This window comes from Hermetia illucens, chromosome 5 (assembly GCF_905115235.1).
Source record: "Hermetia illucens chromosome 5, iHerIll2.2.curated.20191125, whole genome shotgun sequence".
In the NCBI taxonomy this organism is placed as follows: Eukaryota; Metazoa; Arthropoda; class Insecta; order Diptera; family Stratiomyidae; genus Hermetia; species Hermetia illucens.
Window position 1 is genome coordinate 74,437,739 of NC_051853.1, and position 12,128 is coordinate 74,449,866.

Sequence of the window (12,128 nt, forward strand, 5' to 3'; positions counted from 1 at the left end):
CTAGCAGGTAGGATTCACTCTAGTCCCTTCTCCAGTGCGAACCCCCATACAGTTCCGGCACTGTATGCACTATCCCTCCCGCGCTGCTCCATTGTAGGAGAGCGCTCCGGAGATGCTGCAATTTGCTCTATATTGTGTGAGTCGAAGACCATCATTGTTTTTCGCTCTCAAAATGGAGATGATGCTCTACAATTTCCTGATATGGCTGAATTTCAGTCTATCTAGGAAAAAGTGGAGCACCATATGGTGACTTCCCCTGAGCATATTCAGACCCTTTTGGTCCAGTTCGAGTACCAAGTTGAACTCCTCCGCCTTAAACTAAGGAACTATTTTTATAAAAAAAACAAACAGAATATTCCATTAAATCACATTGCATACAATTGCGTAAAGTATTGCCTAAATAGTCACCTCCCCAAAATCCAGTTTTGACAGGTAAACGCTGACAATCCAAAGGGAACGACTTTGATCGTTCTCGTCGTCCGTGCACATTCGGAACCCCTCTAATGAATTTTGCAACTGGGAATCAAAAGTGCTAGTCATTGGTTCATTTTGACAGTCAGTAAATATTTTTCAAAGCGATATAAATATCATCCTTGGGTCGGAACAACAGAACTTTTTGTTTTTCTGATTTCACCTCCCACAAGTATTAAATCGAAAGGATAAATCAGACCAAAAACTCATTTAGCCTCGAATAAAAACTTCAAAAAGTTGTTATTTCCATTTGGCAACTCGAGATAGCTGTCAGCTAAGTAAACAAGAAATGAACACATCTAAAAATAAGACAAAAATTGATTTATTATGATGGCAGTCTCTCTCGTGTCAATATTGATTCCAGAAATAAATTATACTTATAAGCCCCATAAACTCGCTGTTGATAGATTTCCTTCTTTATAACTTTCTTCGAACATTTACCATTCATCATTTATTTACTTAACTGAAGTGCGAGGATGTGGATTAGTTTCTTAACCAGAGAAGAATTGATCAGGAAGAACTAGAAGAAGTCTCTTTCGTTGGTGTTTGAATTAAATTAAGAAGGAAGGGTAGTGATGAGCTCGCATTAATGAAGATATCAATTGACTTACGAAGCATACCATTTGCAGAATAAAGATATTTCAATTAAAAAATGAGATATTTTCTGTTTTCTTCTAGTTAACAGTGTAGTAATAGGTTCAAATGGAGTGTAGAAAGGACGATTTGCGTTTTCGTCCAGAGCAGGGACAGCCCATCGGACGCCTCATGCGGTTAGGCTATTGTAGAAATTTAAAAAAATCTATCTTTTGTTTCTTTTTTGTTGTTGGAATAATGCCCTAAAACTTTAAGAATGACATGCTTAAAGCAAACGAAGAACGAAATTTGAATATGAAATGCCACGCATACAGTGAATAACGTAGATTTATGTGCAATTTAAGGGGGCTTCCTATACATGCAAAGGGTGGATATAAACATTTTTTTCACTGTAGATAGCCATGTGGGGTATTAAATGAAATACTTTCCGAAACTGATATTAGTTTTGACCGGGATTGCAGAATACTCGAGGGACCAAAATGTGCACACTTAAAGTGAGACAGGATTCATTTTCAAAAACTACTAAAACCAAAAATCTGAAAAAAAAATTGGCCTCAAAAAAAAAAGACGGGATCACTTTCAACCAAATTGACCACGTCTTGATCGAACGCCGCCACCTCTTAGCATTGTTGAATGTCAGAACGTACAGGGGGGCCAATATAGACTCAGATCATTATATCGTTGGCATGATGCTCCGAGCTCGAATAACAACACTATCCAGAGTCCCCTCTGACAATTAGGTCAGAGTTAACACTGAAGCCATCCACAACGCAGCCCTCCGCAACACCTATAAGAGGGAAATGAATGCTGCAATAACCGCAGCCAACAGAGATCCTGGAAATGAAGCATCAACAAATGATCTTCACAATCACCTGAAGAACGTTATCATTGATACGGCCACAAACATTCTTGGCCCCGGCCGCAAGAAAATTCAGATCAGTTGGTTTGACGATGAATGTAATCCAGCAACGGAAAGGAAAAATGCGGCATATCGAATAATGTTGCATTCTCAAAGAACGCGGACACTCACAGAGACCTACCAACAACTCCGTGGAACGGAGAAGCAACTTCACAAACGCAAAAGGCAGCCTGGAAGAACCAACAGGTCTGTGAACTCGAAAAGTACAGGGAGTAACCGTACCAGACGCGGAAGTTTTACCAACAAATCAGCAGGATGAAGCCTTACACACCTCGATGTTCATTCTGCCGAGACAAAGAGGGAAATCTGATTTCCGACAGAATGGGCATATTGGAGCGATGGGTTGATTGCTTTGATGAACTACTAAACCACCAGAATATCGGCGAGTTGGAGGTCCCGCCAACTGAAGACGACGGACAAATGCTGCCACCACCAAGTATAGAAGAAAGAGTCCGCGCAATTCATCGGCTTAAAGCCGAATTGGTTAAATATGAAGGCGACCAATTGCACCAAGTGGTTCATCAACTTGTGCTCAAGGTATGGGACAGCGGATCAATGTCTGATGATTGGGAAAGAAGGATAATCTGTCTCTTACATAAAAAGGGAGATATCACACAATGCAGCAATTATAGAGGTATCACGTTGCTGAATACTATCTATAAGATATTCTTCTCTCATTGGCCCATGCCAAAGAGACTTCACTCCAGGCAAATCAGTAACAGATCAGATTTTCTCTCTGCGGCAAGCGATGGAAAAACTGTTGGAATATGGACATCAGTTGCTCCACCTCTTCATCGACTTTAAAGCAGCCAGGGTAAAACTATACACAGCCATGAGAAAATTCGATATCCCGACGAAATTGATAAAACTGACTAGGCTGACTCTGACCAATGTGCGAGGCCAGATAAAAGCAGTAGGATCACTCTCAAGATCATTCGACATCAACAACGGTCTACGACAAGGGGATGCCCTATTATGCGTCTTCTTCAACCTGGCCCTGGAGAAAGTGATCCGTGATGTTGAGGTAAATGCGAGGGGTACGATCCTCTTTAAGCCCACCCAACTACTGGCCTATGCTGACGATGTCGACAGCATGGGAAGAACGACCGGAGACGTACAAACTGCCTTCATCTAGATCGAGCAGGCGGCGCGAGATCTTGAAGTGCACATCAATGAAGGCCAGACAAAGTATATAGTGGTATTTTTGGCCCCCTATATGAGGATGGACGATTCCGTAGCCTACATAACGACGAAATCTATGAGCGATACCATGACCGTCAGGTTGTGGATAAAATCCGGCTCAATAGGTTACGGTGGGTGGGTCACTTAATCCGTATGGATGAGGGTGATCTAGCCCGGAAAGTTTATAAAGGCAATATCTATGGTAGGAAAAGAAGACGAGGCAGACCCTGCCTGAGATGGAGCGATGGCGTAGGTCAGGACGCCAGACAGCTTTTAGGGATATGGAATTGGTGAACCTTGGCGCAAAATCGGGATGTCTGGAGTTGCTTATTAAGGCAGGCACCGTATACCGGTTGTTGCGCCGTTGATGATGGTGATGAATTGACATTCGAATGAAATATTAAAATTCAATTCATGAATCTACTTCTCCTCAGTACTTTTTAAGTTTTTGTGTGAAACAAAACCTTATTAGAATCGAGTCTGTCTGTCTATCCGTTTGTCTGCCACACCTGATTTATTCGGAAACGGCTAGGCCGATTGTCATCAAAAATTTGTCAGAGCGTGTGGTCTGTAGATCCCTTTACATACAACAAGAGGCGCCATTTTGCTTTAAGTTTAAGGAGGGCTCCCCATACATGCGAAAGGAAGATGCAGATTCTTTTTTCACGGAATGTGGCCATGTCGGGTATCAAATGAAAGGGCTCAATTAGTACTTTTCGAAACTGGTCCCATATTTGATCTCGGTACGTAGCGTAAATATGACCCTCAAAAAGGACAACAGGTCTCCTTCTCAGAACCTATTCAACCGAAAAACCATTAGGATACATATGTATACTTTTATGCACGAAGTAATTCGAAAATAGGTGTACGATCAATTTATATGCATGCATACAGTATACAGTATCCCGTAATAGGCAATGTTTGTTTGTTTACCATGAGTAATAATGAACTCCTAGTGTGCCTATGAGGTTGACTATTGTCAATACAGTGCTTTCCAGATCATTTTTTTTGTGTAAATGGATGTTTAGAAGATAGGGCACAATTGATTATTTAACTGTGTACCCGCGGAAAGTTCGTGCACTCATCGTTCCTCACATAGGGAAAATAAAAAACCTTTTATACCTGAAGCGTCTAGCCTCCGGTTTCCCAACTTGTTTAATAAATAATTTTCCGACAATTTTTGCCGAAAATGTTGAATTTTTTTTAAAAGCTACCATTTTTGCAAAAATTGATGTATCGGAAAAAAGTCCATGTACTTTTCCAATTGTATATATATGTGTATAACTGAATAAATACAAAATTTGAAAAAGCAAGCGTCATCGAAGTTCGATAGTTCTGCACTCAATTATACTCACAGAAAAAACACACAAAAAAAAACCTTTTATACCTGAAGCGCTTAGCTTCCGGTTTCCCGACTTATTTACAGACTACCATATGTACAATTAATGTCCTTTATGAGAATTTCAATTCACTTCATTGTCCCGCTCCAAAAACAAACCCTAAAATGCGCTTATTATTAGGCCGCTAGAGTGGCCTGCCTAGCCCCTTAAACCAAGTGGTCCGGTTCGGACTTCCTCAATCCCAAACAAATCTTCAGGAGAGTAGAATATTTCTCTGAGGATATTTAAAAGGCTATCTTGATCGTTTATTCTATTATAGCCGCACTTCTTCGTAAATTTAACTTTCAATATTATAATTGTTATGATTGCAACAGATATCACACGAGACAGGTTTATTTATCTGGAAAGTTGCACTTGTTAAGTTGACACCTAAATCTCGTTCAACACTAGATATACTCGAACCTGCTCTATCGCATTTTTTTTAAATATTAGGGCCGTCACAGATATTTGCTTTTTCGACTCGATTTCCTGATAACATTTTAAAATTTCGAAAATACTTATTTCCCTCGGAAAAGAATTGATATGGGCGGTGGGTAGAACTTTTTGCATGGGTTCTGTGCGTTCAGGTTCATCAATTCGGAAAGCGAATCTAAAAGTGAAAGTCTGTTGCGGGCTTTAATAGCGAATAAATCTAGAAAGTGAGAACGTTATCTTTCTTGTATTTTCTATATGAACCCGTATCGCTCTCCCAATCGCTACAAAAATGTTTGGTTTATAAGACGGCAAATGTTTACCTTTCATAGAAAGATTGCTCGTTACTTGTACGTAGGTCGTTTAACGTCGGACAAATGGTGGCCGTACATGCTCGCTGTACTCATATGCGATTTTCATTTATGGAAATATAATTTCAACGATGCTGATATGAATGTTGATAAGAGAGCGCGAACATGAATCGATACGCGTGGGAATACATTTGCATTGTTGAATGGAAGACTGAAATTATAAATAAAGAAATGAAACAAATCTTGTCGCGTAGTCGTCATATCAGAAATGCGCTTCTGCTGTCCACAGAGTGCTGATGATTTAGTTACTAAGGAAATTGGTGATCGGGCAGACGCAGCTTTCGAGTGCTTGGCATAGTTTTGTTGATTTGATATTTGTGTTTATTCTATCGCAGACTGTTTTGTTTATCTGGTTGCTATTTAGATGAAAAGTGCTCTTTTCCATAAGACATTCCTAATTTCCTACGATGCTTTTTAATCGAATGTCCTCGTCGCAAACAATTATTGATGATTTGAAACTGTTACCAAGGAAGAAATCTAAAATTGAACACCAGGAGGAAGAGGAGGAGGAAAGTGGGTGATAACAAATAATATTTTGATCACTAATTAACCAAGATAAAATTACTCTTGTAAAAGCACTAAGTGCCGTAAATTACGTTCTTGAAACGATGATAACAATAAGCGTATGATTGTTCTATGTATTGTCTGCTGAAGGTGAAGCGTTACGTTCCGAATGAAATCCATATCGCTCTATAATTAGTTTATGGTCGCAATAATAAAAATGCAAATTAGTGAATCTACAAATATTTTTTGTGAGCGCATATACAAGTTCCTTCTTCGTAAATTGAGTATCGTAAAAATTTACATAATAAAGCCGGTTATCTGTTGATGATTTAGAATTGAATTGCGTCTAATAAAGCTACTTAAAAATAGATTTTGAATGTGTTACTTTGCATAATTAATTGCAAATGTAGAGCAGTATGAATTGTCTAAATCTTAGTGCCCTCATAACCTTCCCTTGACTTCTCTGCGACTCAATGGTTACTAATTAAGCAGTTATCTTTCCAGATTTCTAAATCCGGTGCCTATAAAGAAAAATTATGATGTACCATTAAATTATAATAATGTTGCGAAAATTCCCATGATTTCTACTAATTTTTGTTTGTTTTATTCATTACAGGGATAGACTCCCCAACAGCACTAGCGGCCAATGCTAATTTGCCACCTGGAACTCCAAATGGACCAACTTTACCAAATGAAATATCTGCCCCGTATGAAGTACCTCAGTTACCTATTGAACAGATTGAAGAGAAATTACAAATACAACGACAGCTCAATGTTAAGTAAGTATAGTAATTTATTTTTTCTTTACCATAAAAAAAGCTATAAATTCTATGCAGTTTTCGCATGGTTAACATTCAAGCCAAGGTAAATAAAATTGATATAAATATTGTAAAAGTGAAGACTGATGAAATCTCAAGGATACATAGTTGCTTCTGTCCTTTACATTGGGAATTCCTTTTGTCAAAAAAAGTGACGATCGTTAGGGGTTGTAAAGAAGTAGATATAAATCTATATGTCGATCAATTTTGGGTGCAATTGACCAATTATAGTGAAAACGGTCCGTAGCTTCCTCATACGATGAGAAAACAGGTGGTGGTTCTTTGGAATACTTCAGTCCTTCAAGTGTCATATTTCAAAACTTGAGTTTTCCTTATACCGATATATGAATCTGCAACAGAATTTGAAAATTAAACAAACATCGGGAGTTGAAATTTGCGTCCATGTTTTTATTTTTTAAAGTAATTATAGATTAAGAAAAGAACTAGGTTCTTTAACATGCAATTGTTTCGGGGACTTCCTTCACGGACGGACAGACAGGCAGACAGTAAACCGATTTTAATAAGGTTTTGTGTAAACACAAAACCTTAAAAAATGCCAGTTCGACCCCGAGCTAGCGAGGAACCGTAAAAGTCCATCACATCCTTAATCGATGCTTCTTCAGCTTCAGATGTTCATGAGACACATCTTTTGGAGTTTCCACCCTGCCTTGGCATCCTAAGGCCATAATATCAGAGGATGCCCCTTCTATAATTGAGACTTTCGTTGGAGTTAAAGAGGATCAGGAAAAGAGGGAGTCCTGAGAGTTGCGGGCCTTAGAAATAAGACTTCAAATTTTAATTGATTTTGCTGCAGTTTAGTCTGGGAACTGGTGTTGTCTACGCAAAGTCAGAGCAAACGTTGAGATGCAATTCTGTGGACACTATGTCGACAGTTTCCGGGATAACTGTTATGTATCTTGAATTTTTATTAAGCTCAACATCTTATTCTGATGAAGAGCAAATAATTGCAATAATATTCCCTGAAAAGCTATTATTTGGAGAATTGAAAAAGGCGTGTAGAATTCCTCCTTGAGGATGAATTTTCTAAGGAAAAAAATATAAAATCTATTATCGTGTAATTCTTAAACAATTTTCTGGTTTACCAAAATTTATCAAGGAGTCAGTAGGCGCTTATTTTCACCTACTGGTCATAATGATTAGCTAAAACTGCGCGTTGTGCGCTGTCACGTCAACCTGCATACAAACACTACTTGCACAAAACTCACTTCCACAAAATTCACGGTGAGTCACGTCACATCACCTTGCTAACTGTGTCTCAACTTGCTGTCGCCTCGGCATTGACATCCTTAGGAGTTTGGTGCTGGTATTATTGTGGAGACCGTTCGTAAACTTCTAAATTCAAATGTTGAGCGAGGGTATTACATTCACATACAGCATATCAGATCGAGTTAAATGCTTCGGAGTTATAATTAAAGCACTTTTTCTTTCTATCCCTGACAACAACACAACTCTCTCAACTTCTATTCATTAAAAGGAACGGTGTGACCGACTATCGACCTACTCGTCGGCCATCTTGGGAGAATGAATTCCACTGCATTGGGAAGCCAATAATGGTATTGTAGCTCCTCTTTAATGTGCCACCATTGCCACTCCCGCAATCACAATCACATCACTTACGAATAACTGGTCCATGCGAAAACCAAGTCCTTTGTTCGAAATAGCTTCCGACCAGCGTATCCCGATGACATGCCGCAAACAAATATTGATAAAGGCTTGAAGCTTTTGAGCAATAGTGGGTGTCACATTCCATGTGCTACTTTCACAGAAAGAACATTAACCCAAAACCGTCTCAACGTGATCTTCGTTTTCTTCAACTTGATCTTTGTAAATTTTCTCATTTTAGACAAGCCAACGAAGGTGCATTTTGCGCTGTTATGTAACGGTAGTCCTTTTTTGGAATCATGAAGATCATCCCCTTCTTTTACTCTCTGGATTCTCGGATTTTCAGGATTTCCTAAGTTGATCTGCAGCATGTTACGATGACTAACCATTTAATTTGCAGGAGGCGGATATGATACGGTTGATAATCGTGTTGAAGTGTTTTTTCCACCTAGTTTGTTGTTCGTCATTGTGTATGAGGAGTCCATCGGTAACGTTCTTCGCAAGACCATCGAATGGTTTGCGACCACATACAAGATCTTTCGTAATACGGTTGATTTTCTCGGAATTTCGCGCAATATCGGAGCTCAAGCGCGTCGCACTTGCGGTCAATAGAGCCTTCAATCCCTTCCGTTCATTGATCCGCTTCCACGATTGCGGAGTCAGCCAAATTTTGTAACATTCTTTCGAGGCTCGGCTGACGGTATGCATAACATTAGAGGAAAGAGCAGCCTTGATGATGGTCCAGTTCTCATTGATGTTTTTAGGTGGAGTAGATCGGACGGCATCTGCAAATTAGGTTTTCCACCCACCAGCAACAGTTGGATCATATAAGCGGTTGATGTGGAACTTGGGGGTCGCGCCTCTCCAATCCTGCGAGAAGTTATGGACGAAACACACAAGCGAAAGCAAGCGACCATTTGGTAGTGATCCTTTTCGATTTAAGGGCTTCTCTTGTTACGCACTTTCAGAAGACGACTAAATTTACTGCTGATAGAAGTCAATAAGCTGATTGGTCGTACGGCGTCGGTTAGTTGAAACTTAGTTGATCTTATAGCTTTTCGGTAGCAGCATCGCAGTTTTCCGCTGTCGTTTAAAACCGAGGACCGAGTAGAGGGCAGGTTTGATGCATTCCTTGGTCTGTAATAATAATGGCTAGAACACCAAAGTGCGAATTCCACTCTCTCGAGAGGGCTTCAGCACATGATTTGAAACCACCGCGTAAATCGACCAATGATAGTGAGGCAATATTTGTAGCCGTGCGAATCTCACAGAGGGCCTACAATATCAAGTTGTATGGTGTAGAAGCTCTTTTTCGACCTAGGAAATACTTCTACTTCTCTAAGTGTAATTTCGCGATGTTTCTAGCGATTAAATTGTTTGAAATAATTAAGTAAATACTTGTTAGTACTGATGAAGGGAGTAAGTGGTTCCCGAAATATCGGCATTTGCAAGACCAATAAATACATGCAGTGCACTCTCTGGCCTAAGAATTAAAGTCCTTGTTCATGGGCGGCCAAAAATACTTGCCAGAGACTAGCCGGTCACTTGCTGACGAAAAATGACCAGAATATATGACTTAGGTCCCTTTTCGGAGATAGAAGAAGGTGAGCCGATGATGGGGAACTCCTGCAACTTGTATTTGAAGTCCGATTGCGGGCTCGGAAGAACTGCGTCATCCTCCTGAGCGACAGTGGATCCCGAAAAAACGTCTGTGGCTGGAATGTTTGAAATGTTTCATTCAACATTATTATAAAAAATCTCAGAGATCCGGGACAAAGTGTCGGCAACTAAGTAGTCTTTACCGGAAACACGATATGTCGAATATCGCAATGCCGAGTGTTATTTTGGTGCGTGCGGGGGTTTACCGAAATTCTTAGTTTTTTATAGGTGCGTTTCCTATTGATGACAAAAAGAATTCCTTTTTCTCTTCTAATAATTTTCAAATCCATAAATTCACGGTTTTCGATTTCCATTGTAAATCGCACATTCCAATGCATCTTTTCTGCCACTTTTTCCTTAAGGACAATGGTAAAAATCTCATTCGCAGATTTTGTGCAGAGTTTAGGAAGTGGGCATTTGGGTTGTAGATCACTCTTTACTCTCCATAAATAGGTCATTCGAGAAGGGTGACAGAGGGTTTATAAGCATGCTGGTTTCCGTTTCCCACATCAAGTTTTCGCATTTTTTTCATAACAGCCATTCCTTCAGGTAAAGGAGCGCTTTGAAAAAAGGGCTCACACTAATCGTTCATTCAGTGATGGAAAATTCACATAATGGAGCCTCTTGGTGGTAGTTCGTTGAATGTACCTAGTGGCGACATATTAACGCAAAGTGTCTTTCCTTAATTCAAAAGATCCTTCCGTTCAAAGCTTTTCTAAAATTGCACGCCTCACCTTCAATGGATAAAAATATTTCCGTTCTTTTCTCCTAATGATTGATTTTCAATCTGTCTATAAAAGGTTTCGTCTGTCAGTAATAAGAGTTTTCGTGGTTGACAAAAGTGTCACAGAATTTTTAAAATTCTAAATTTAGCAGAAGTTTGAGACAATGACCCATATCACATTGTTTCTTCTTTTCAAAATATTGGATTGTTGGGCAGTGTGGAGATAAATATTCCCAATTATGACCGAAGTGCCTACAAGGTGATATTTATGCAGTTGCCTCTGGCCTGGACGTGACCGCAAGTCACATCGTTTGGCAACTTGTTTGCTTGCCAAGAATAAGGGGTCCGTCGACCACAATCGTGGAAAAAAGTTGCTTCTCAACTGGTCCGGTTTGCCATTAAGTGGAAAGCAAACTCAGGACTCTCTCGATTTCCCAAACAGAAAGTTAGTAATAATATTCACCAATAGGTGCCAACTCCACTAGTTTTTCTAGGATACCAAGGTTTGCATCCACATTAAAAGAGTTCACGGTAGACCCACTTCTTGTTGGGCGAGGGAAATCTCAGTCCTGACTTATCTTCGCAGATGTTAACCCATGTTGAAATCGTTTTTGAAGATTGGGGAGTAGAGTGACGTCGAGTTATGATTATCTTTGTTTTTCCTCAATGTTGAGAACAATTCCTGAGGCTGCAATCTAGTTCGTGTTGTTTTATGGTGACGGTTGATAATGCCTCGGTTTCGATTTCGAACTGACCAGCTGGGGTAGTTTCTTTTGAAAAAATGACAAAACCTTGACTGTGACTTGTTAAATTGGCTTTAGAACAACTTCCTTCGTGTGGCTTCGATATGTTGCTTGTATGAATTATACCGGTATTAGATATTTCTTTTCCCTGTATAGCGTTAATCTAGCGAAAATACTTCTTTTCTAATTCAGGGAAATAATTATCTGCAGAAAGATAGGTTGAGATAACCTCAATGTTTATTCTGATAGGATCCACTTTCACATACCATCTCGAAATTTGATTAATCATGGCTTCGATATGAGTAAATCAAGTTGCTTCACTTTTTCATTTATGTTGCTGGTTGTTTGGTTCATCTTTAGATTGATCAGTAACATTTGATGGTTTGCGTTGTATAGGAGGATTTTCTGGTTATTTTTCAAAATTTCGAGATTGGTGTGGACTTCGTCGTACAGGAAACAAACTAATTTTCAGGTATTTCTCTCCGTTTCCTCCCGACTGTTGGTGATTAAGTAACCACCTCGCTCATGCTTTGGATTAGGTTTTGTTTTTAGGTATCCATGCGATGCAATAAGCTATGATAATGTGTAATATCCATTTGATAACTTTGTATATGTCGCTTATTTGAAGCCAAGTGTTGTTTACTTCTAGCTGATCCTAGGTCGTATTCGTGCTTTTTGTAGGCGAAATGTTCATTGTCTTCTTAGCCTA

General features: G+C 39.4%; 1 protein-coding gene across 4 annotated transcripts in view; it reads left to right on the top strand.

Annotated features, from left to right (window-relative positions):
* The window catches only part of LOC119657128 (AMP deaminase 2), a 74,922-nt gene that overhangs the window by 36,368 nt on the left and 26,426 nt on the right, over positions 1-12,128 (top strand). For 3 of the 4 annotated variants that reach the window (XM_038063895.1, XM_038063892.1, XM_038063896.1), the window contains one exon: positions 6,469-6,631. In XM_038063895.1, the coding sequence (XP_037919823.1) occupies positions 6,469-6,631 (163 nt within the window). Of the gene's footprint in view, positions 1-5,595; positions 5,862-6,468; positions 6,632-12,128 lie in introns of those variants that run through there. The other variant, XM_038063893.1, reaches the window with a different exon arrangement.